Below are 27,988 nucleotides of genomic sequence, written 5' to 3' on the forward strand. Positions count from 1 at the left end.
TTATTTTATTGTAGCATCAAAAACTTCCGGAACGATTTTTCACGTTTTGTAAAACGTAAAATCATGTAAATTTAGTAAATATCAACTACCGACAGGGCCAAGACGATGGCATATTAACATAATTGTGCAGAAAAAACACATGTGATATATATATCTCAATTCCAGTCACAATGTCAAGTAAATCCAGAAAGGTATTTGATTTTGTCGAATTTTAGCCAACGCAACAGTTGAACAGCTAGGGCTTAAAACTAAATGTGTTAAACTTAACATATTTTAAAAACATCAACAATATATCAATCACTTGACTCACTCTGAAATATCACTATTCAATTTCGATAGATATCTACATGTTGTATGACAGCGAGCCACAGTGTTCTCCCCAGTCGATATGATGCTGCGGTACGCAGCGCCTTCATAATATGAGGCAGACATTACCTGTAAATGGGGACAAAGTCTGTATGAATTATTTTTTGTAACTTAAATATTTATTACAAAAAAGAAACGGAAATACCGTAACGTTTCCGATTTTGGTTCTATTGTTAGGGATTTTAGTTGTGACGTTACTTAATTTATGATGTCATATGCAATGAATGTAAACAATAAAACGTTATCATCAGGTAACGTTTCTGTCGAGCTTTGACTTTAGTCGAAAAAGCGAGACTAAGCGATCCTACATTCTGTCGTCGTCGGCGGCGGCGTCCACAAATATTCACTCTGTGGTTAAAGTTTTTGAAATTTTAATAACTTTCTTAAACTATACTGAATTTCTACCAAACTTGGACAGAAGCTTGTTTATGATCATAAGAAAGTATCCAGAAGTAAATTTTGTAAAGATAAAATTCCATTTATTCCGTATTTTACTTATAAATGGACTTAGTTTTTCTGCGAGGAAACATTACATTCACTCTGTGGTTAAAGATTTAAAAATTTTAATAACTTTCATAAACTATCCTTGATTTGTACCAAACTTGGACAGAAGCTTGTTTAAGATCATAAGATAGTATCAAGAAGAAAATTTTGTAAAAATAAATTTCCACTTTTCTGTATTTTACTTATAAATGGACTTAGTTTTTCTGCGAGGAAACATTACATTCACTCTGTGGTTAAAGTTTTTAAAATTTTAATAACTTTCATAAACTATCCTTGATTTGTACCAAACTTGGACAGAAGCTTGTTTATGATCATAAGATAGTATCAAGAAGAAAATTTTGTAAAAATAAATTTCCACTTTTCCGTATTTTACTTATAAATGGACTTAGTTTTTCTGCGAGGAAACATTACATTCACTCTGTGGTTAAAGTTTTTAAAATTTTAATAACTTTCATAAACTATCCTTGATTTGTACCAAACTTGGACAGAAGCTTGTTTATGATCATAAGATAGTATCAAGAAGAAAATTTTGTAAAAATAAATCTCCACTTTTCCGTATTTTACTTATAAATGGACTTAGTTTTTTTGCCAGAAACAAAACATTCACTATGTGGTTTAAGTTTTTAAAATTTTTATAATGTTCTTAAACTATCCTGGATTTCTACCAAACTTAGACAAAAGCTTGTTTCTGATCATCAGAAGTAAATTTTGTAAAAAAAAAATTCACTTTTTCTGTATTTTACTTATAAATGGACTTAGTTTTTCTTCCAGTTAACATTACATACAGTCTGCAGTTAAAGTTTATAAAACATTTATTAGATTCATAAACTATCCTGGATTTTTTTACCAAACTTGGAAGCTTCTTTCAATCAAAAGACAGTATCGAGAGGGAAATTTTTATTGATGTTTTTCCTCATTTTTGTTGAGTCTACGATTAACAACAAACCCTTACGAGTTTTTTTCATATCAAGGAATTATTAAAAATGAAATCGGTATTGCATTCCTTCCTATTTTATACTAGACTGATAAATATATATTTTACTCAAAGATTCATACAAACGAGACCGGAAAAAGGAAGTACATTGTAGTTTTCTGTGCAGATGCGGGAATTCAAAACATGACATAAAAAAAATTGAAAGATTTTGAGTTCATTAGTACAATGAAAATTTCGGGAAAATTTTCCCGATTAAAAAAAATAAATTTTTTGATTGATTTTTCTACTGTTATTGGGGACTTTGTCCCCATAATATTTTTGTAGATCAGCATCTTGATTGGCCGCTGTCCCTTGATACTTGTCCAGCAGCATGTTTATTTTCACATTTTCATTATAAATGTTGCTTAAAATTGTCAAGTTACTGATCACCGCTGATGGATCGGTCAGTGTTACGCAATAACCGATTATAAGTTTTACCTGAGCCATGCTTAACTCAGCCTTATCAGACTATGTTACCAGGTAATAGCGTAAATGATCATCAATAAGATAGTTATTTTTTGAAGAAAATTAAAAATTTTAAAAACTTCAGTGCAGTCTTTAATCTTCAGTCGTTGTCGTGATGACATGGTAATCTCCCTTGTAAATTATCCTCTCTTGTAAAATTATTATCACTAATGTAGTTTCTCCTTTGTACTTAGATATTGTAGGTGACGCTTTAAAAATTTTAAAGAATAAATGTATGAAGTGAAAAAAAGGAAAAAAAAAGGTTAATCAGGTAATCGAAATGACATGAAAAATTAAAAAATAATAAAAATTCAAATTGTCCACTAAAACAGTTTGTTTCCTCTATGTTTTCCACTAATAATTGAGTGGTATTTTCTGCATTTGGCAAATTGATTATTAATAAATGTCTAAATCTGAAAAAATTTGTCCTGTTATGAAGTAGATTTGATGAAATGATTTGTCTCTGGCATCTGAATACAGATCAAATTCAAAAAGGTAGTGTTGTACATTTTCTTTTTGTTTGCAGTGATCACAGGTTTCCAAGTTGATGTGCTGGTTTATTATCAATTGGTATGCATTTTATTTAGAATAACCTGTTTGTAAACAGTTGATTATGTTGTACTGTTTTTTGACGGGAAGTCTTTTTTTACTTTATTTTTAACTTCAGGATGAAATCTGAAATAATGACGTCCAACATTACTGTTACCCATCTACGTTGCCATTTTTTTGTAACTGAATTTCTAGCTGCTTTTTTTTTTTACATCAGTGCAGATATTGAAGAAATAGATCACAAATACATTGTATTTATGCATCATGTGTGTGATCACTTGACCATTTATGTAACAAATTTTTTCATTGGTCGAGAAGAAGAATCTTTTTTAACACAACCAATGAATGTGTTGAATACACATTGCTAGAGATATTTACTATGAAAACTATGAATGAAAGTATTAGTAGTTGAAAAAATTAAAATAAAGTTTGATTAAAGATAACGAGGAGTGATTTACTTTAATTAAAAGTAAAAACAAAATTTGCTTGCAAGGTAAATTCGTCTGAAACTGTCATATTTCTAGAAATAAAATGATCATTGAACATTGTTCGTGAATCCGTGCTTCAGTAATTTTGTGACAATCAACACGGGTACAAAGTGGCTGCAGCTTCTGTATAATGTCAATGGTAAATAATTTTAATGGTTTTAACTTTAACGAATTTGTAAAATTTCGTTTGATATATATCTGCCAAAGATAGGATTAAACAATAATAGGCACCAAAGTGTAATGTGAAACTATGGAAACTGATCAGCTGTTCATTTATAAAAAAAAAATGTTTTAAAAAGTTGTATACCAAATGTCTTAACCATATTCGATTTTATTAATTCTGAATGAACATGTTCTCTGCAAATAACAAAGGGATGAATTATAAGCTAAAGGTAGATGATGGGAGTAGAAGTTTTTTTCAGACCAATGACTTCTATTGAAAAGGGGAATACACCTCTGTCTACACTGTCAGTATAAGCAGATTTCATTGCTTTTCCTAATCCCAACCAAGCTCAAGTTTTAACAATTGATAAAAGCAAGCACCATGTTTCTGGTTTCAATGACAAGTGGCTGACTGAGTTTTCATGGCTTAGAAATGTTAAAGGGGTTATAAGCAAAAGTTATTGTGAGTGGGGGTTTAATTTTTAACCCTGAAGAGGATAAAGACAAAGTTGCGGAACAGACTGTCCAACAAAATAACACTATCTTGAAACAATATCTCTAGAAGGAGCAGAGAGTAGAGATGAATATTTATATTTTGACTTCTTTAATTGACTGAAGATAAATAACTTTTGTGTTTAAAATCAATTTATTTCAGATATATATTCTTATAATTATTAATACTCTGCATTATTAAACACATAAAACAAACATTATAATTCATATTGCATGTCATGATTTATAACTTATTGCTTCAGATCACAAACGTTCACCCTAAAAAAAGAGTTACACGCCCTTGAATTTTGTGCCTTAAATAAATCCTCTGGAGAACACTGCCGGAGCCATTTAAAAAAAATGTGAGAACAAATTATGTCAATGTGAAATACTTTTTTAAAAGTCTTTAAGTTGAAAATTTCAGTATAATTTATAATTAACAGTAGATTTTATTTTGCGAAAAATTAGATTATTGTCATCTTTAATCATTGAGGTTTAATCAAAACTAACTGGATTTGATGTCGAGTTTTTATAAAACACCTTCAAATATATATTATTGTAATTTATTATTGCAGAGATCAGGAGAAAATGATGAGTCATCATCAGATGAAGAATATGTACCTTATATTCCTATCAAACAAAGAAAGAAGATGCAGGTACATAAGTTATGTAAACCTCACAAGGGGGTCTCTGTCTGTATATATATTTATTAACATGATAAAGGTACATTTGTATACAAGTCAGGGGTCTTACTCAAATGAGTGATTTTTAAATCACTGATTTAAGTAACATTGTGTCCACAAATGTTTGAAGTTAAAGTTGTCTTTCTTTTAATAGTCACCTTTTTTTAAATGAGGCTAGTGATCTAAAAGATCATCTCTTCTGTGATCATTTGTCGGATAACTCTATATGTGCCTGTGGAGATCCAGTAGAAGATAATTTTCATTTCTTTTATGTTTGTCCATTTTACATTTATCAGAGATATGAGCTCTTTCAAAAAATAAGTAACTTTGATAATGTCAATCTTGATGTCCTACTACAGGGTTGCTCAGACTTAAATATTGATGAAAACATAGAGATATTTACATATGTACAACAATATATTCATGAAACTGGAAGATTTTTATGATATTTCATGTGATACTATACTGTTTAGAAATCAGCTTATAACCACAGTGTACCACTCTTTAGTCTTAATTAAAGACAAACCTAACTTTTAACACAAAAAACAACCAATTGTGTTTAGCATCTTTTTGCAAATAAATTTATATATATTTTATTTTATTTTTTGTATTAGTAATTATATTTTCAAAAATCAAGAAAATAATAGTCTTATAATAAGATTGTACACTAAATTACTTATGTATTGCAAAAAAGGGCCAATCAATTCTTGTTATTCATATAAATAGAACAACTTTATTGCAGTGAGTTTGTGAATTTGAGTAAAAAATCACTTAATGATCTATTTGATTCCTAACCAACACTTATTAATGTGGTATAGAATTCGACACCACCCTCAGTAGGTCTTGCTCTGACTTTGTTAACATAGTTATTTATATATGTATACACAATAAAATACTTCAAGAAGTGGGGGAATTGCCTCCCCTGACTCACTGCAACAACTATTAAGATCTATTAACTTATCAGAAAATTATATACTATCATGCATGTTATTCAATCCATTTTGTATGGGAAAGGATTTGTATATGCACTGCCTTTTGTCCAATCCCTTTGTTTAAATGTACATTTGATATTTGAACAATAAAATATTTTGAATTGAATTGAAACCTTTTTAAGTACTGTGGATTCATTATTATTTGTTGGATACCAATTTTTCGTGGATTTTGTTGGTACAGTTGAACCATGAAATTAAACGTTCAACGAATGACACATTTTCTATAGGTTTTGTATAAAGACTTCAGCAAAATCACGAAATAAAATATCCTCAAATATGCAAGTTTTCCTTCACCCGCGAAAATTGATACCCACGAAAATAAGTGAATCCACAGTAATACAAATTAATCACTTGACTAAGATTTAATTTTAAATATAAAATAGTCATGATCAAGGGACTAATTATGGTACTTATTAATATCATGAAAATTATCAGAACAAACTTCTGTGTTGATAGGATGACCGGTCATGTCAAGTGATGACCTTGTATTGAATCTGGGATAATGACATGAAAATCACTTGCTTAAGTATCAAACCTCTATCTTCTTCCAAAAAATCACTTCTTTAAGTTTTATTGTTTTAATTACCCCCACTAACTGACTAATTTCAATATGTAAACTTTTTATCACAACCAGTAAAATTTTATTAATCTGTAAGATAAAACCTTGAATTTTACAGGAAAGTTACTCCCACTGCTGGGAAAAATTTGTTCAGATACATGTAGTATCATGTTTATTATGCATGTTATGTTAAGCCTTCGTTATAGCATATATTTTTTAAACAAATATATTTTTTACAGCTAAATGATTGCTTCAACGTCACAAACCTTACTATTAGAAAAATAAAAGGTTTCAAATTTTACTAATAATTAGAAATAATATGAACCTGTATGTTTAAAATTTTGGTAAAACCACAAAATCACAATTTGTGACAAAATTTCGAATTACATGTACATGAAAGAGATTTAAAAATCACTTGTTTCAGTATAAAATTCCTCTAACTGTATACACTGATGTGCTGCTTGTATGGATAACATTTTTGGAATGTCAAATTAATTGGGTGCAAATTTATGGAGGTATAATTATATCAATGGGTAGAATTTAGAAAAGTATATGTCAATAGGTCATACTTGTTCATCCTTTCCAAACAGAAATATATATTTTATGCCCCACCTACGATAGTGTTTTCTGGTCTGTGCCTCCGTCCGTTTGTCCGTGCGTCCGTTTGTCCCGCTTCAGGTTTAAAGTTTTTGGTCAAGGTACTTTTTGATGAAGTTGAAGTCCAATCAACTTGAATCTAAGTACACATGTTCCCTATGATATGATCTTTCTAATTTTAATGTCAAATTAAATTATTGACCCAAATTTCACAGTCCACTGAACAAAGAAAAAGATAGTGTGAAGCTCAGGTTAAAGTTTTTGGTCAAGGTAGTTTTTGATTAAGTTGAAGTCCAATCAACTTGAAACTTAGTACACATGTTAACTATGATATGATATTTCTCATTTTAATGCCAAATTAAAGTATTGACCCCAATTTCACGGTCCACTGAACATGTAAAATGATAGTGCAAGTGGGGAATCCTTGTACTATGGACACATTCTTGTTACAGATAATATAGTCACATATTGATTAACAACATAAGTTTTTCAGGTAAAATTTTTAAATGTAGTTTACAAATATTACAGATTCAGGAGGCTGAGAAAAGACTGGGAAAAGTTAAACCAAAGGAAGAAGAGAAATCAGAAAGTAGTGATGCCCCTGAAGAGGAAGACACAGGACCTAAAGCACATGTCAGCTTACTGGATCAACACAGTGAACTCAAGAAAAAGGCACAAGGTTAGACATTTGTCTCCATTTGATTCTTAGATTCTATTTCTTTCCATAGCCTAGAAAATGTCCAAAAGGTAAAAAACCCCATTAATAAAATTCTGAATCAACATGTCTAACTAGGATGTAAATGGGTATATCTTTATCTATTTAACTGCATATTCATGTAATACTTTAGTCTGGATATAGCGGTCATTATTCATTCAAGCAATCAATTGACATGTAACTGTCAAGAGGACTATTATAAGACTGAATGCATCTTTTTTTTTTTTAAGTTTTACCCTTGTCCGTCTGTACGTCCCAAAGTTGGTTTCCGTTCTCTACCTTTGGTTTGCCTCAACCAAATGTTGTGAAACTTATACACAATGCTTATTACCACAAAACACAGATACAATTTGAATTCTGGTGGCGTCACTTTAACCGTACTAGAATTATGCCCCTTTACAAATGGAAAAATTACTGAATTTTTCATTTCCGTTCTCTAACTTTAGTTTGCCTCAGCCAAATGTTATGAAACTTATACACAATACTCATTACCACAAAACTCAGATCAAGTACAAATATGGGTGACATCACTTTTACCGTTCTTCAGTTATGTCCCGTTATAACTTTATATGATATGCAAGCGGGGGCATCATCTGTGTCCCATGGACACATTCCCCATTTATTAAATCTTGGTGGTTTATTTAACTGTTTTCACTTACTGATTCTGTTTAAATTGCAGTTAGAAAAGAAACAGCCAGAGAAAAGATGCTGAAAGAAGAACAGAAGATTTTAGAAAGTGTTGCAGAGAACAAAGGTATTTATAATACTTTAATACAAGAGAAAATGTTCACAAATTGAAAAGAGAACCTGATTTCTGATTGAGGAATTTTATTTTGGCAGAAGAAGTAATATAATAGTAGAATGACTTACTCAAAATAAAGAACATGTACTTATTTCATAGCATAAACTATTTATATGTAGTAATGTTATTTTGGTAGTTTTGGTATCACGTTGTCGTTGTCATCATCAATGTCTTCGTTCGTCGAAGACATTTGGTTTTCGCACAATAACTTTAGTATAAGTAAATAGAAATCTATGAAATTTAAACACAAGGTCAGTTTGGGGCAGGAAACTAAAGACATATATCATGCAGTGGTGTCTTTATCCCAAAATAGAAGGCGCCGCGCCCTAGGTGCCCTAAGCTGCGCCTTTCTGCCCTGATGCCTTTTTCAGAAACCCCCTTGTGCCGTTTTGGCAATGTACTAGTAAAATTGCCTTTTGTGTCATCGATTTCTTATCAGAAAGTTAAATTACATTTATGATACCGAGGTTAATCATGTCATTATAATCAATTACAGTGGATAAGACTTCAAAGGTGTTAATAGCTAGGTAATCTGATTAAGACAATGTATCTTGTTGTCAACATCATAATTGAATATAAATTTGATGATTGTGTTCAGCACATGTTTTATGGCTTGGGTCGGCATTTTCGATCTTCAAGTCACAATGGAAGAGTGTATAAATGAAGACTTTCGTGACTTTAGAATAGATTTTAAGTAATCAAAATACAACTTTGCTTCACAGAAACGCTGTCCATCTAATTCTCAGTTTTTAGTTAAATAATTTGTGTATTTCAAACGTGTTGGAAATCAATTTGGGAGTTACTTCCCCTGTTTTAACATATTACAAATTTGTGCTCTTAAAATATTATCTATCATTGAAAATAGAAATAAAGTACAAATTGAATACAAAATTGTATAAGAATGTAACCTTACGGACAAAACTTACTTTGGACCTAACAAAAAAATATATTGCAAATTATTTTTGATAATCATACTTTTATTAATGCACAGACATATAATTTTAGATATTTAGTATTTACTTTTTTCAACAAGTTTCCGACCGTGCAATGGCTGTATAACCAGTCAAGGTCATTAAAAACTTCCATTTGTTGTTTCAACAAGTGAAATATTGTGGTCAGGATTTAAACTATAATTTTATTATCAAGCAATCCAAGTATAAAAAAAATATTGATTTATAATGTCTGTGTACATGATGACACTAATACATTGTTCTCAATGATTTTGTTTTATTCAAAACAATACGGCTAATGCAAGGAAAATAATTTAAATTTTGATAAAAGTTCTGCATACATATTTTATCTTTTGTAGAGTTAATTGTTATGCTGTTATCCAACAAAATCCTTAACACAAATAATGAAAAAAGTTTTGAGCTGAGAATTTTTCTTTTTTTTCCTTTTTTTTTCTTTAAAATTTTCCATTTTAAGTTAGTTGTTTCTGATCTATATTTAAAATCAAATAATAATGATATACACCAAATAGGATTTGAAAATTATTATATTAAGTATTGCGCAATAGCAAGAAATTTTCAATTGCACAGTTTTGTGCAATAGCAAGAAATATTCAATTGCACAGTATTGTCCCATTTTCAAATTGGTTTACATTAAGGTCCAAAGGGTCCAAATTAAACTTAATTTGATTTTAACAAAAATTGAATTCTTGGGATTCTCTAAACATGTATTTAGATTTTTGATTATGGGCCCAGTTCTAAAGTTGGTCCAAATCGGGGTTCAAAATTAAACTTTTTTGTTTGATTTCAACAAAAATTGAATATATGGGTTCTTTGATATGCTGAGTCTAACCATGTATTTAGATTTTTGATTTTTGGGCCCTGTTATCAAATTTGTCCACATTGAGGTCAAAAGGGTTAAAAATTAAACTTTGTTTGATTTCATCAAAATTTGAATTCTTGGGGTTCTTTGATATGCTGAATCTAACCATGTATTTAGATTTTGGATATTAGACCATAATAGGTTAATGTTCAATTTAAAAAAACTTAAGTTCTTAGACCACATTCATTCTGTGTCAGAAACCTATGCTGTGTCAAACATTAAATCACAATCCAAATTCAGAGCTGTATCAAGCTTGAATGTTGTGTCCATACTTGCCCCAACTGTTCAGGGTTGGACCTCTGCGGTCATATCAAGCTGTGCCCTGCAGAGCATTTTATCTAAATTAATATCTTACTTATAATTAATTGTTTGTCTATTTACAGCTTTGATGGGTGTGGCTGAGTTAGCTAAGGGCATTCAGTATGAAGATCCAATAAAGACGGGGTAACTATAAACTTTGATTTTATAAACACTTGTATACTAACCTTTATAATAGTTTCCTTACAACTGGCCATGATTGCGACATATATTTTAGGAGATATTTAAAAATTATTTCTCATGGAAATAAGAAGAATTCTTTCTGGTGATTTAACCATAGATTAACTAAGGTTCTGCTTTTCAATTTTGCTCCCAGCAACATGAAGTAATTTAAATAGATTTTGACAGACTTTTTTAACTGGCATGATTTTTAAAGCATTTTTTAAAAATTCGTGTCAAGCTGAGTATATGTGAGAATTTTATGCTATCTTACAATGCATTATTGTTACATCTGTTATCATAAACATTGACATATTTGATCTGCCAAGCAGTAAGTTGGATAAAATGTTACATAGAACCATGTTTATGTTCTTGTTCACTATGCTTATTCAAACATAACAGATTGGCATAGAATGTTATAAGATATAACATAAGAATGGAATTACTTGAGCCAAAATGTCAGCACAACCGTTAAATCTCAATATAGAAATACAAATGAAGTGAAAGTGAAAAAGAATATTAAAACCAATTTATCGACTCTTAAAAGCACAAATTTATAGAGTGTTTTTTTCATTAATATACATTGACATTATCAGAAGTACCATATGAATACAATTGTAGATCTTGGTGTTTTACTTGAGAATTATAAAAAGCTGTTGAAAGAATAATATAAAGGTCTAGATTGAATTTCTATGTTATTGGGCAAAGAAAAATGAAAAGGAATATTTTGATTAAATATGAAATGTTATTAAATAGCCTCTTTACAATGAAAGGGTCTATAACTAATCAGGAATATTAGTCACAATCTGGTTCCAACTGTCATCTACTGTCCCTTTATATATTATCTGCTGACATTCTGTTGCATATGTCTATGTTGATATTAGATATCTTTTGTGATTTATCAGTTTTATGTTTGTTAAATTAAGAAGAGGATTTCCTGTTTTTTAAGATTTAAATTCAAATTCTTTAATTAACCTAATCAAACGACTCAAAGACAGACATATAAATCATTTTAAAGATCGCCATACAAATAACTTTTTTCATCCATCATTGCACAACTATCATACTGATTGAACATGATTTATTGGAACACTAACATATACATGATTAAATGTGGAGAAGAGTCAGGTCACCTGTCCTATATAAAGAGGGATAACTCTTTACATTTTACAATGAAAAATATTATTACTTATGATTTATAAAACAATATATTAAAATCTAACTATAATCTGGAAGGAAGATAAAAAAAAAAAAAAAATGAAAGAAACACACTGTATAATATTATATCTGTATAAATATACTTATTAAAAAGATGTTAGTTTATTTTTTTTGGACTAATAGTTCATTGGTATATTTTTATTTTATTTTTAATTGACAGCTGGACTCCTCCCAAATATATCTTGCACAAATCTGAACATAAACATGAAGAACTAAGGAAGAAATACCACATTCTTGTGGAAGGGGAGGACCTGCCACCTCCAATAAAATCCTTCAAAGAAATGAAATTTCCAAGGGCCATATTAAATGCCATGAAACATAAAGGTATTACCAAGCCTACACCTATACAGATACAAGGCATTCCAGCAGTGTGAGTATTGTCAATAATGTATAGTTACACACAACTAAGCCTACACCTATACAGATACAAGGTGTGAGTATTGTCTATAATCTATAGTTTGTTGTTTTGTTAATGTACAATTTCACATTATTTTCAAACGCATAGATGATAAATGGCTTTATTGCTGTAATAATGGGGAAACGAAAAAAATTCTGGAAATAAAAAAAAAGCGTACAGTAAAAATGTTGATTTTTTAACCCCCCTCCCCCCAAGTGTACGGTTTGTACACTTTGGAAAATGGTTGACAATTATGGATGACCCCTAAGCCTACACTTATACAGATACAAGGTATTCCAGCAGTATGAGTATTGTCAAATCTGTAGTTTCACATATAGTCGAACCATTTCTAGAGTGTAGTTACAGTCCAATATGTAGTGACACATGAAGTCAAAACATATCTAGAATGTACATCATGTACACACAGTTCAATCTGTTGCTTTTCAGCACTTAAAGTAACAGGTATGTTAATGGGCAATCTAATGAATATTTGCAAAATTTTGTAAGCAAAAAGACTTTGATGTCTTTGATGAACTGCATATGAATATTGGAAAAAATATATAAGTAAGTTTTAACTTTAGGAGATAAAGCAAATGGAATATTCTGTAGAAAGAAGTATAAATGTATAGTTGTATGTAAATATTACAAAAATAATATTGTGTAATTTGGTTTATATTACCTTTTTTTTTCAAAAATCTGTCAATCAAATTTTCTGTAAAAAGGATATGTTATTGCCATAACATAATTCATGTATTATTGAAACATCTAAAAATGTCAAATTTAAGATTTCTGTGTTCAATGGAGACGCAACATTCTGTTTATTTTTGCCTTTTCTTTGCATGTTTTCACTAATGCAGAATATAGAACCAAAGATGATTAAATGTAACACCCTGTTACTTTAAGCAATCAATCATGATTTCAGGTTGTTAGGTAGAGATATGATTGGTATGCCTTTACTGGGTCAGGGAAAACTATGGTATTCATCCTGTCTATTATTATGTTTTCAGGTTGTTAGGTAGAGATATGATTGGTATTGCCTTCACTGGGTCAGGGAAAACTATGGTATTCATACTGCCTATTATTATGTTTTCACTGGAACAAGAGAAGAGACTTCCATTTATAGATGGTGAAGGTCCATATGGATTGATTATTTGTCCTTCAGTAAGTACATTCAATTTAAAAACACCACTGAAAATATATTTTTTTGATTAAAGATCTACTGCAATGTATTTTTTCCCAATAGCTTATTTGTGAGGAATTAATAAAAAAAACCAGGTCTAATAAGCCTCACAAATCATTATACCCCTGCTTTAAAAAAGTTGTTATACCCCTGCTTTAAAAAAGTTGGGGTATACTGTTTTACCTCTGTCCGTCGGTCAGTCTGTCCATCCGTCCCATGAATATTTTTCGTCTCATCTTTCTCAGGATGAAATGGCACAGAAGTGTTGAAAGTGGCTTAAGGGGGTAGACCTTGGTTCAGGGAGATAACTCTTTAGATCAGTTAAGCGTTTGTAAAAGTCCAGTTCATCAATGTATTTTAAGCATTTACCTGAAACAGATTGAAAATAATCTATAAAACCTAGAAGCTTAGAATATATTTTTGAAAATGGTTGACACAAACGTACTGATGATTTAAGAGTTATTTCCCTTAACCTACATGTGGGTCTACCTCCTTAAAACAACAATCAATCAATCAAAGATTTTTTGTAAACACCAAATACCATGAACTTTAACTACTGATATGAAATACATTTCAACAGCATTTGCTTTTAATGTGCTTTTCTTTACTTTGTTTTTATTTTGATTTTATATGAAAATTAAGAATTTATTGTTATGAATAAAAAATAATATCCTAAATAAAACATTATAACCATAATAACATTTTTATTATATAAAAAAAATATATTCTTGATGAGAATGAATACATATTTAGATAAACAATAGTGTGGGCTATCAATTAAAATTGAACTGAAAATAAATGGGAAAATATAAACTGCCACAGTTTTACTTGCAATGTCTTAGTAATGACAGTATGTCTATGGGAAATGGCCAAGACAAGACTTAACAAATATGCTGTATTTTGAACACTGTGAAATGACGATAGGTGCATTCCAAATGAAGATGTATGATGCAGATCTAATAATTAGATTAAAAAAAAATAGACTTATAGTATACAGTTTACCCAGTAAAAAGTAAAATCACAAAAATACTGAACTTAGAGGAAAATCAATTTGGAAAGTCCATAATCACATGGCAAAATCAAATAACAAAACACATCAAAAACAAATGGACAAGAACTGTCATATTCCTGACTTGGTACAGGCATTTTCAAATGTAGAAAATGGTGGATTAAACCTGTTTTTTTAGCGCTAACCCTCTCACTTTAATGACAGTCGCATCAAATTCCGTTATATTTACATTGATGCTTTAACTAAACAGACACAATAAATAAAATAGTCAAAATAATTTTATGATATGTTTTTCATTACAGAGAGAATTAGCCAAGCAGACCAGTGAATTGATCAGTCACTATTGTAAAGCTTTATCAGCAGATGGATTTCCAGAGTTAAAGTGTGGTTTGTGTATTGGTGGAGTTCCTATAAATGATCAACTCAGTATTATAAAAAGGTGCCATAAATTATATATATTGTCTAAGTGATGATATGTTTTATTGTAAATTTTCTTTCTTTACTTCGGGATTATAATTTTTGTTAAGTTTTAATGTTGATACCATCCTGTGCTTGGAAAAAAAAGGTACGGCTAGATTTGCATTCAGAATTTTCTTGCATATAAGATTTATGCCTTTAATCTTCTTGCATTTCAGGAAAAGATAAAGAAACTTCAAACATTTCTCCTTTTGAAATTTTCCAACCAAAATGAACAAGATATTATGGTGGTAATCCCGGAGAGATTAATGCTAATGGTTGATTTCTTTATTTGTAGAGGAGTCCATATTGTAGTGGCGACCCCTGGTAGATTAATGCTAATGTTAGATAAGAAGATGATGACCTTAGATGTGTGTAGATATTTAGTGATGGATGAGGCTGACAGAATGATTGACTTAGGATTCGAGGAAGATGTTAGAACAATCTTCTCATATTTCAAGGTTTGACATTGGCATTTATTAATTTTTTGATAAGGATAGATAACATTTGTTATTTTAAATTCTCTGAATTAATTTTTTTTTTATAATTTAAATTCTAAGAGTTGTTTGAATATAAAAAAAGTTCAGCTTTGTTTCATGTCTCCTTTCCTACCATAACACATTTCATGGACATTGTCGTAAGAGAACAGTTTAAATTTAGACATTTTTTGTTAGGTTCTTAAGTCTACATAAAGTACATATAATTTGTGACAAAAAGTAAAAATGAGACTGAAACTACTTCAGCTGAGACTGGGGACTGTGACAAATTAAAAAGAAAGAATTGACAGTTGAATTAAAAAATAATTGATGCAAGCTATACTTTATTGTAGTTTTAACATGGGTAGGCATTATATTCGTGATTATTTTTCCCCGAGCGATAGTGAGGGCTAAAATAACACAAATATAATGCCTACCCATGTTAAAACTACAATAAAGTATAGCTTGCATCAATTTTTCGATTCTGATTAGGACAATTGTGAAAAGCGCTTGTGTAGGCTTTTCCATGAACCTCCCCTTTTTGTTTGTAAAGAAGTAAACGACTGGCAATGTGATTTTTCAGAGGAAGGAATCTGAACAGCCAACATGAACGGTTGTCGTATCTAGGTCAAATATGTCAATTTCAAATTGCAACACATGACAGCCATAATAAATGAATAAGTAATAACATGTGCATCATTTAAGAGTTTTAAAGTTTTTTAAGTTAATGAAATATAGTATCATATGCATGCAAATTTGATAAAATTCATTATTCTGCAGTAGTCAATATACACATGTGCAAACAAATTTTATTGGATTTAGAGCATGGGTTTATTCACAAAGCGAAAGAAGCACATCATATTAGAATTAAACTCCAAAGGTACCATTGGGGTTCATTATAAGAAAAATGGCAAAAAAAGAGATAAACTTTTGAATCAGCATATATGATGAGAATTAGTTATTTATACCACAAAAAAGTACAGAAATATAAATAGACATCAGTGACACAAATATTTTTCTTAATCAAGCCACACTAAAAAAAAATTATTTTTTTTATATAGAATAACCTAAATAGAATCTGAAGTACAATACAATTTTCAATATAAAAAAGTAGGTATGGCTGTTTTATTAATGTCTATCTACTATTTCTATCTTTAACAAAATGTAACAATATCCTCAACAGGGACAAAGGCAGACTTTGCTGTTCTCAGCAACTATGCCTAAGAAGATCCAGAACTTTGCTAGGAGTGCTCTTGTAAAACCTGTGACAGTTAATGTAGGAAGAGCTGGTGCTGCTAGTCAGAATATCATTCAGGAAGTAGAATATGTCAAACAGGAAGCCAAAATCTGCTATATCCTGGAATGTCTACAGAAAACATCCCCACCTGTGAGTATAAAAGAAAACTAAAAGATTTGCAAATGAATCATGATTTTACAATATCAGGTTGATTTGATTATCAACTGACAGGAAATTATCATACAATGTATTTATAAATTAATTTATAATTTTTAAAAGTGTTTTGAAATGACTGATAATAGTTTCACTCATTAAGCTGACATATAAAATATTTCATATTTTACCATTAAGCATCTAATGGAGAATGTGTTTTTTAAAAAGGGAGAAACTTGGACACATTTATAAATAAAAAAAGCACATGTTTGACTTGTGAAAATTTAATTTTCATTTCGGAATTGTCTTGTTAATAGCCATTGCTGAAAAATTATTAATTAATAGAGATACTCATCTGGATTGATCAATACATTCAGTCACTTTTACGTGAATGATTCTCCTTGGTGTGATATCATTAGCCAGTAGCTCCCTGGGACATTTAAAAAGTAAGTTGGAAGGCACTTTGGATTATCATACAATACTGAGTGGCAGTTTTATTATCTAAAAAGTAATTTAAAATCTGAATTTCAATGAAATTTAGATGACCAAATTTTCTTCTGTCATTGATTTTTTTCTCGACCAAAATCTCAAATACCATTTCAGTCTTGTATTTCCTAATCAGTCCTGTCTGGCAATATGACAGTTTCTGGACCCTTGATGTAAAGTTTATTTGATAACCTGTATCAAAAATTTAACCATGATCCTTAACCAGGCAAGACATTTTAAGATGTGCACTATTTTGATTAGAATCAAAGATGAATTCCATGTCTTGTAGGTGTTGGTGTTTGCTGAACGAAAACAAGATGTAGACGCCATTCATGAGTATCTGTTATTGAAAGGAGTAGAAGCTGTAGCTATTCATGGTGGAAAAGGTTAGAAAATAAAATTGAGAATGGAAATGGGGAATGTGTCAAAGAGACAACAACCAGACCAAAGAGCAAAAAACAGCCCAAGTCAACCAATGTGTCATCAACACTGGGAAAATCCCACACCGAAGGCTGGCTTCAGAAAAGCATAGAATAAATTTACCTTGTTTTTAGAAACATACTATATCCATCTGATGAGTTAAGCCTTTTTCAACTGATTTTTAGCTCACCTGACCTGAAAGCTAAATCCTAAATAATAAACAGATTTTCAGTTTTGAGCATGTAGATTTTATGAAATATCCACTGCACATACCAGTAAGATAGATCCTATTTAGCTCATTTACAAAAACTGTTTGTATTGTGATTTAGGATAGATGTTTTTACAATAACTTGATTATCTATATTTATTAATTAATAGAAAAACAAAAGATATGGGGTATCCATCCATGACACAGAATCAGTACATGTACAGCAAGAATATCAATAGCAAATGAACAGCGCTTTTATTGCTGTTCTTCATCTGAAAGACAAAGTACAGTGACTAATGTTTAAGAAATAATTCCTTCATGTCATGCTCATTTTAACATAGGTAGGCATTACATTTGTCAATATTTTACACTGAGCGTTAGCGAGGTGTAAAATGTGGTCAAATATAATGCCTACCCATGTTAAAATGAGCAAAGAGCATAACATGAAGGAATTATTTCGATTCTAATAAGATAAATACAGTATTTTTATAGGTCGAAGCTTATGAAAAAGCGTACAAATGTTTGGCTGTTCCCGAGAAGTCTGTACATTACATTTCATATTTGATAAGTTTTATAACTACGAGCAGGGAAAATATATGTTGTTTGATTAAAATATACAATAAAAGTTTATGTTAGCTCCTTAAATATATATATTTTAAAGGATAACGATGGAAATAACGTTAATGTAAATAGTAAGTTCGTGTGCATGTGTCAAACATATTTTGTGCTCATTAGAATAGGCTTTATTTACAAAGCGTAATAAGGACGTCATATTAGAATTTGTATTTGAAAAATCTCAGATTTATTTTTATGCTTATCATGTGACTTATCATGTGATGTATATTGATGATTAGCAAGGTGTGGACATTTTTCATGTGCAGTAGATAATGGTCATTGAGTAATATTTTTTGGAGGCAGACCTTTCTGTTATATATCATTTCCTCAATGTCAACTTTCTTAGTTAATCTTAGGAATTTTATTTCTATCTATCCATAAATGCTCCTGTCTGGTCAGTATCTGATTTAAAATCAGATAATTAACTAAAATAATCTTCTTTTCAGACCAAGAAGAAAGATCAAGATCTGTAGAACAGTTTAAGAAGTTCGAGAAGGATGTACTTGTAGCCACAGATGTAGCTTCTAAAGGATTAGATTTCCCAGAGATTCAACATGTTATTAATTATGATATGCCAGAGGATATAGAAAATTATGGTAATTTATTAAAGTGTTTTTCTTTATTTTTAGAAATCCAATTTTTAATTATGTTTTTCACATAATGTCTGTTATTTCTGTTTAAAAAGGCATTTTACTTTTCTCTTAATGTTTACATTGAAAAGAGTAAATACTTCTTCTTTTCAATGTCATTGATTATTACAGTGGAACCTGATTAAACCGAACCCTGAACAAACCGGAAACCTGTCTAATCCAAACTTGTTCTGAAGACCAATCATATCACATTTTATGCATTGTGAACCTGATGAAACCGAATACCTGCCAAAACCGAACAAAATCTCAAGTCCCGAAAGGGTTCGGTTTAGTCAGGTTTAACTATACTTTCAAATTTGTATGTGGATGACATAAAGAACTAATATTGATTTTCTGATTTATAGTTCACAGAATAGGAAGAACAGGAAGATGTGGTAATACAGGAATAGCAACAACATTTATTAATAAAGCTGTTGGTAAGTTATTGTACCACTTCCACCTTCCTCCCTACAAGGGTCACCCACAAGGTTGTAGAAACTTAGAGATGTTGTCATAACTTTTTTAGATGTCAACAAGCCTGTTACCTGAGGGTCTAGATGATGGTGTTTAGAGAATAAAACATAATAGGGAAAAGTGCAGAATATTGGACAGAAAAAGCAAAAAAAAAATGAAGAATAGAAATAATGGGGGGGGGGGCTAGGAATAGAGAATAATGGACAAAAAAATAGGTAATGAATTGGTAAAAATATTCTAAAATTTAAATAAAACAAAGAACCCCCCTCAAGTAAGAATTCAAATTTGTTTAAAAATTTCCCTCTTTACAGCTAGGTAAGAGGCAAATGATTATTACACATACTGTTCAGATTAAACAATTTTTCAACTTTTGTTATTGTAAAAATAAGAAATAAAAGAAAAACAAATATAATATACAGCAACATATGTCTTGTATGATTTTTAATTTTAGTTCATTTATGTTTCTGAGTTTAGTATGACGTCCATTAACACTGAACTAGTACACATTTTTGTTTAGGGGCCAACTGAAGCACCCCTCCGGGTGCGTGATTTTCTCGCATTGTTGAAGACCCATTGGTGGCCGTTTTCTGCTCTTTGGTCGGGTTGTTGTCTCTTTGACACATTCCCCATTTCATTCTCAATTTTATAATTTAATGTGTATGAACATGTTTGTGGCGTGCCAACCCTCCCCTAATCTGGGACAGTGGTGTACAAGCACATGATAAAAATGAAATATAAAAGTCAGTTGAAAAAGGCTTTTGTTAGTTTTCTATACATATAATATTTAACCATGTCAAGTTGATGACATTGTAGTATCTTCATAACTACATATTTTTGTGAACTTAGTATTGTATGGTGTTCTTAGATTTGTTATAGTCTGTACTGTAATCTCTATCATATCATTTTCCATATGATAATGTTTAGCAATTATGTTTGAATTTTAACAGAGTATATAATGGTTTAAACTTACTTTTTTTTTACAATGTGGGCCCCATGTAAAATAAATTTTGGGGTTCACAATAATTCTTTGTAACCAAAATATTTGTGTATTTGTATATGTGTTGTTGTGTTCACTTATTCCTGACTTTGATGCTTAAAACATATTATGGCAGACAGACAGAGGTATTACATGATAAATTAGAATGTTGGTGTAACAGTTGATTTTAGTTATTTGTATAGCCTATTTGACAGATACGAATATTAAAGCATAGTTTGCTTAAGTCGGAAATCAGTTGTGAAAAACTTAAAGGAAAAAATCATGCTTCTGTGAATTAATTGATATTGTGCAAATTAAATTTTTTATGGCCCCGCAACAAAGTTGTCAGTGCCATATAGTTTTACCCTTGTTCGCTAATTTTTGCTGTAATTTGGGCTTTGGACTTTGATAATTTTTTGAAAATCACAGTTATACAGACTTTTTTTCTAAATGCTTTCAGATATTGGGCTGATTTTTGGTATGTGAGCTAACCATAATGAGTTACAGATCAAGTTTAAATTCAAATTTTTTATGGCCCCGCAACAAAGTTGTCAGTGCCATATAGTTTTACCCTTGTTCGCTAATTTTTGCTGTAATTTGGGCTTTGGACTTTGATAATTTTTTGAAAATCACAGTTATACAGACTTTTTTTCTAAATGCTTTCAGATATTGGGCTGATTTTTGGTATGTGAGCTAACCATAATGAGTTACAGATCAAGTTTAAGTTTCGTTTCGCTCAGCTAATTTTTTCAAAATTAAGGATTTACAACTTTGAAAATTGTTGAAAATCACAGTTGTACAGACTTTTTTCTATACACCTCTAGATTTTGAGCTGAATTTTGATATGTGAGACTACCATCATGTTTGTGTCCACATGTGTCATTGAAATTGCAGATTTTTCAACTTTTTGAGACCATTCATGTCACTTTGACACATCTAGTTTAACAATATTTTTTTTTTGTGGGCTAAATAAAATTATGTTTTCATTATCCCACATCAAAATGCACTCGAAAATGGTGAGTGGATGACTGCTAATTCAAACCTCACTGGTCCTAATTAAACAGAATGACTTTATATTTTGTACTTTTTAACCACTTTCATTTCAAATCTATAATTCTTGTTTCAAATTGAAACACAGACAGGGATTTTCATAACAATCTAGAAGAAAGACCAACAAAAATAAAAACTTGATTGAATTTTAAAAATTAATAATCAGTTTTAAGCATCTCATGTTTTGGAAATGGTGAGAGCTTTTCAGCAACATCTGTTCAAAACATGTTTAAATTGGTAGTAAAAAATATTCCAAACACATGACTTTGTTTTTTTTTCTTTTTATTCAACATTTTATATAGTATATACTTTCTTTTTTCCAGAGGAGTCAGTACTGTTAGACTTGAAACATTTATTAATTGAAGCAAAACAAAAAGTCCCACCATTCTTAGCAAACATGGAGTCTGAAAATGAGAAATTTCTGGATATTGGAGGTAAAGTGTTAAATTGTGAATTTATATTTTAGGAGCAAATTCTATGTTGTATAACAGGCATATATGAAAAGAAATGTTTTAAATGATTTATACAGCAAAATTGAATTCAGTGACCCATATAATGTATATATCAATAAAACACAAAAATTTATTGGAAATGACATCATCTTTTTTAAGAGAATTTTGCTAAACAGAGAAAAAGGCAAATTATAGTCAAAATATTCCAAATTAAGGAGGTACCTAACACTACAGAGAGATAACTCTGTAAAATCAGCTAAACGTTTTAATTACGTTGTGTTGTTAATGGAATATTAAGCTTCTCAATGATCAAAATAAGTGTTTGTCAAACTGCTATCTAACCAGTGTATTTTTTCTGATAAAACAGTTGGTTCAAATTTTTAGAAATTTTTATATTTTTGTCAAAGGGTCAATGTAAATATGTTGTCAAAATTTTATTAAAATTAAACGAGCCAAATTAATTTTAGTTAAAGTGTTGGGTACCACCTTAATTGCGATATTTATGTGCCTCATATGTATTTGCTCTTCTTTTATTTTTACAGAATATTCAATTGCAATATTTCCAAGATTTTAAATGTTACTGATATATTTTTTCCAGTATGAGTATGCAGCTCCACATGCTCTAGTTGCATGCAAAATTTTATTAAATCAGTGAGATGACCCATTTACGTACCTGTTACCTTAAATAGATATAAGAAAATGTGGCATAAGTGCCAATGAGACATCACTCCATCCAAGTCACAATTCGTAAAAGTAAAGCATTATAGGTCAACGTACGGTCTTCAACACGGAGCTTTGGCTCACACTGAACAGTAAATGTCATATCTCATAATTAAGATAAGCCTTTGATATTTTATTTTATTTGAAACAAATGAAAAACATTTGATATACATGGAAGATAAATTGCCTTGATCTATGGTTGTCTTAAAATTCATACGGACATTTACTGCCACAGATGTCTGCAAAAAATTGACGTGATTTGTCTCCCCTTATTTGTTTGTTATTTCAGATGTACTCTTTTTACTTTTTATACGACCGCAAAAATTTTAATTTTTTGTCGTATATTGCTATCACGTTGGCGTCGTCGTCGTCCGAATACTTTTAGTTTTCACACTCTAACTTTACTAAAAGTGAATAGAAATTGATGAAATTTTGACACAAGGTTTATGACCACAAAAGGAAGGTTGGGATTGATTTTGGGAGTTTTGGTTCCAACATTTTGGGAATTAGGGGCCAAAAAGGGCCCAAATAAGCATTTTCTTGGTTTTCGCACTATAACTTTAGTTTAAGTGAATAGAAATCTATGAAATTTTGACACAAGGTTTATGACCACAAAAGGAAGGTTGGGATTGATTTTGGGAGTTGAGGTCCCAACAGTTTAGGAATTAGGGGCCAAAATGGGGCCCAAATAAGCATTATTCTTGGTTTTCGCACCATAACTTAAGTATAAGTGAATAGAAATCTATGAAATTTAAACACAAGGTTTATGACCATAAAAGGAAGGTTAGGTTTGATTTTGGGAGTTTTGGTCCCAACAGTTTAGGAATAAGGGGCCCAAAGGGTCCAAAATTGAACTTTGTTTGATTTCATCAAAAATTGAATAATTGGGGTTCTTTGATATGCTAAATCTAACTGTGTATGTAGATTCTTAATTTTTGGTCCCGTTTTCCAATTGGTCTACATTAAGGTCCAAAGGGTCCAAAATTAAACTTAGTTTGATTTTAACAAAAATTGAATCCTTGGGGTTCTTTGATATGCTTAATCTAAAAATGTACTTAGATTTTTGATTATTGGCCCAGTTTTCAAGTTGGTCCAAATCGGTGTCCAAAGTTAAACTTTGTTTGATTTCATCAAAAATTGAATAATTGGGGTTCTTTGATATGCCAAATCTAACTGTGTATGTAGATTCTTAATTTTTGGTCCCGTTTTCAAATTGGTCTACATTAAAGTCCAAAGGGTCCAAAATTAAACTAAATTTGATTTTAACAAAAATTGAATTCTTTGGCTTTTTTGATATGCTGAATCTAAACATGTACTTAGATTTTTGTTTATGGGCCCAGTTTTCAAGTTGGTTCAAATCAGGATCCAAAATTATTATATTAAGTATTGTGCAATAGAAAGAAATTTTCAATTGCACAGTATTCAGCAATATCAAGAAATCTTCAATTGCACAGTATTGTGCAATAGCAAGAAATTTTCAATTGCTCAGTATTGCGCAATAGCAAGAAATCTTCAATTGCACAGTATTTTGCAATAGCAAATATTTTCAATTGCACAGTATTACGCAATAGCCAGAAATATCTAATTGCACAATATTGTGCAATAGCAAGAAATTTTCAATTGATTGGAGTTATCTTTCTTTGTCCAGAATAGTAGTTGAGTCAACTTAAATCATTGTTTTATACAATATACAATGTATATTCACTTTTACTACCAACTGATAAATTAAAACAATCTTTACCATTCAGTGATAACAAGCACCTTTTGTTACATTTTAATATTTTATGATGTATTTAAATGAGTAGTTATTGTTGCAAACTCCATTAGAAATTTGAATTGAGATCAGTTTTGGAAAAAGGGAAAGGGGGATGTGAAAAAAAAAAAATGGGGTGGGGGGGGGGGGGGTTAAATTTTTCTCATTTCAGATTTCATAAATAAAAAGAAAATTTCCTCAAACATTTTTTTGAGAGGATTAATATTCAACAGCATAGTGAATTGCTCAAAGGCAAAAAAAAAATTTTAAGTTCATTAGACCACATTCATTCTGTGTCAGAAACCTATGATGTGTCAACTATTTAATCACAATCCAAATTTAGAGCTGTATCCAGCTTGAATGTTGTGTCCATACTTGCCCCAACTGTTCAGGGTTCAACCTCTGCGGTCGTATAAAGCTGTGCCCTGCGGAGCATCTGGTTCTATATGAGACACTTTGAATGTTTGTTCTGAAACAAAATATTAATTTGTGTTGTAAAGAATGCTCAAACTGACGGGAGAAGGAGTTTTCATAGGACATTTAGGCTTTGAAAAATTTCTCCTCAATAGAAACTATTTATACCTCTCTTTAAAAAAATCTGTCAGTCGGTCTGTCAGTCCCATGCATATTTTTGTTGCATCTTTCTCAGGAACTACATTACAAGGATTTCTAAAATTTGGTTCATGGATTATATAAGTCATTTATACCCTGTGATGTGTTTTCAGATTCATCACTTAACAACTTCCTGTTTACCGAACACTTACATAATTTTACACATCACATCCAAGTTGAAAATTTTCATCACATTTTTCTTATGAACTACATTACAAGAATTTCCGAAATTTGGTTTCAGGGTTTATTTAAGTCATTGTAAGTCAGCTATACTGTGTGATGCATTTTCAGATACATCACTCAACAACTTCCTGTTTACCGAACATTGACATAATTTTACACATGACATCCAAGTTAAAAATTTTCGTCACGTTTTTCTCAGGAACTACATTACAAGGATTTCTGAAATTTGGTTGCAGGGTTTATATAAGTCAGCTATACAGTGTGATGCGTTTTCAGATTCATCACTCAACAATTTCCTGTTTACCCTCAAGTATTTGGGAAGGGGTATCATCAGTGAGCAGTAGCTCGGGGTTTCACCGTTTTAATTTTTTACATTTTTATACGACCGCAAAAATTTTAATTTTTCGTCGTATATTGCTATCACGTTAGCGTCGTCGTCGTCCGAATACTTTTAGTTTTCGCACTCTTACTTTAGTAAAAATGAATAGAAATCTATGAAATTTCAACACAAGGTTTATAACCACAAAAGGAAGGTTGGGATTGATTTTGGGAGTTTTGGTCCCAAAATTTTAGGAATTAGGGGCTAAAAAGGGCCCAAATAAGCATTTTCTTGGTTTTCGCACAATAACTTTAGTATAAGTAAATAGAAATCAATATAATTTAAACACAAGGTTTATGACCACAAAAGGAAGGTTGGGATTCATTTTGGGAGTTGAGGTCTGAACCGTTTAGGAATTAGGGGCCAAAAAGGGGCACAAGTAAGCATTATTCTTGGTTTTCGCACCATAACTTTAGTATAAGTGAATAGAAATCTTTGAAATTTAAACACAAGGTTTATGACCATAAAAGGAAGGTTGGGTTTGATTTTGGGAGTTTTGGTCCCAACAGTTTAGGAATAAGGGGCCCAAAGGGTCCAAAATTGAACTTTGTTTGATTTCATAAAAAATTGAATAATTGGGGTTCTTTGATATGCCAGATCTAACTGTGTATGTAGATTCTAAATTTTTGGTCCCGTTTTCCAATTGGTCTACATTAAGGTCCAAAGGGTCCAAATTTAAACTTAGTTTGATTTTAACAAAAATTGAATCCTTGGGGTTCTTTGATATGCTTAATCTAAAAATGTACTTAGATTTTTGATTATTGGCCCAGTTTTCAAGTTGGTCCAAATCGGGGTCCAAAATTAAACTTTGTTTGATTTCATCAAAAATTGAATAATTGTGGTTCTTTGATATGCCAAATCTAACTGTGTATGTAGATTCTTAATTTTTAGTCCCGTTTTCAAATTGGTCTACATTAAGGTCCAAAGGGTCCAAAATTAAACTAAGTTTGTTTTAACAAAAATTGAATTCTTTGGCTTTTTTGATATGCTGAATTTAATCATGTACTTAGATTTTTGATTATGGGCCCAGTTTTCAAGTTGGTTCAAATCAGGATCCAAAATTATTATATTAAGTATTCAGCAATAGCAAGAAATCTTCAATTGCACAGTATTGTGCAATAGCAAGAAATTTTCAATTGCACAGTATTGCGCAATAGCAAGAAATCTTCAATTGCACAGTATTGTGCAATAGCAAATATTTTCAATTGCACAGTATTGCACAATAGCAAGAAATATCTAATTGCACAATTTTGTGCAATAGCAAGAAATTTTCAATTGATTGGAGTTATCTTTCTTTGTCCAGAATAGTAGTTGAATCAACTTAAATCATTGTTTTATACAATACACAATGTATATTCACTTTTACTACCAACTGATAAATAAAAACAATCTTTACCATTCAGTGATAACAAGCACTTTTTGTTACATTTTAATATTTTATGATGTATTTAAATGAGTAGTTATTGTTGCAAACTCCATTAGAAATTTGAATTGAGATCAGTTTTGAAAAAAGGGAAAGGGGGATGTGAAAAAAAAATGGTGTGGGGGGGGGGGGGGGGGGGGTAGGTTAAATTTTTCTCATTTCAGATTTCATAAATAAAATAAAAATTTCTTCAAACATTTTTTTGAGAGGATTAATATTCAACAGCATAGTGATTGCTCAAAGGCAAAAAAATTATTTTAAGTTCATTAGACCACATTCATTCTGTGTCCAAAACCTATACTGTGTCAACTATTTAATCACAATCCAAATTTAGAGCTGAATCCAGCTTGAATGTTGTGTCCATACTTGCCCCAACCTTTCAGGGTTCAACCTCTGCTGTCGTATAAAGCTGCTCCCTGCGGAGCATCTGGTTTACATTTATGTATATATTACTGTATTGTAGGTGAAGTTGGTTGTTCATACTGTGGAGGTCTTGGTCATCGTATTACAGACTGTCCTAAACTGGAGGCCTTACAGACCAAGCAGGCACAGGGTATTGGTCGCCGTGACTACCTCGCAACAGGAAGTGCTGATTACTGAGTAGGAACTTTGCAAGAAACATCAAAACAGAGATTTGTTCTCATACAGATATTTTGAAACTTTTTTTGTCATTCAGCATTTGTTAATATATTTATTGCATTGATATAAAACAGGGATGTAAAGTTCAAAGTTTGAAAGGATACATTCAGTATATCTATTGTAAAATAGTTAAGAGGAATGAATTACAAGAACTTATTTGCTAATATCTTAACATGGAAACAAGAAGAT

General features: G+C 30.7%; 1 protein-coding gene across 1 annotated transcript; it reads left to right on the plus strand.

Moving 5' to 3' along the window:
- Position 1: 1 nt before the first annotated feature.
- Positions 2–27,982, plus strand: LOC139485782 (probable ATP-dependent RNA helicase DDX41). Its single transcript, XM_071270429.1, has 15 exons — positions 2–191; positions 4,575–4,655; positions 7,359–7,509; positions 8,225–8,299; positions 10,561–10,621; positions 12,033–12,242; positions 13,277–13,430; positions 14,761–14,897; positions 15,213–15,375; positions 16,574–16,777; positions 17,556–17,652; positions 18,956–19,105; positions 19,504–19,575; positions 21,962–22,072; positions 27,624–27,982. Exons 1-15 carry the CDS (start codon positions 171–173, stop codon positions 27,758–27,760), a joined length of 1,824 nt encoding a protein of 607 aa, XP_071126530.1. The 5' UTR covers positions 2–170; the 3' UTR covers positions 27,761–27,982.
- Positions 27,983–27,988: the final 6 nt, after the last annotated feature.

The sequence above is a fragment of the Mytilus edulis genome, chromosome 8, assembly GCF_963676685.1.
Source record: "Mytilus edulis chromosome 8, xbMytEdul2.2, whole genome shotgun sequence".
NCBI lineage: Eukaryota > Metazoa > Mollusca > Bivalvia > Mytilida > Mytilidae > Mytilus > Mytilus edulis.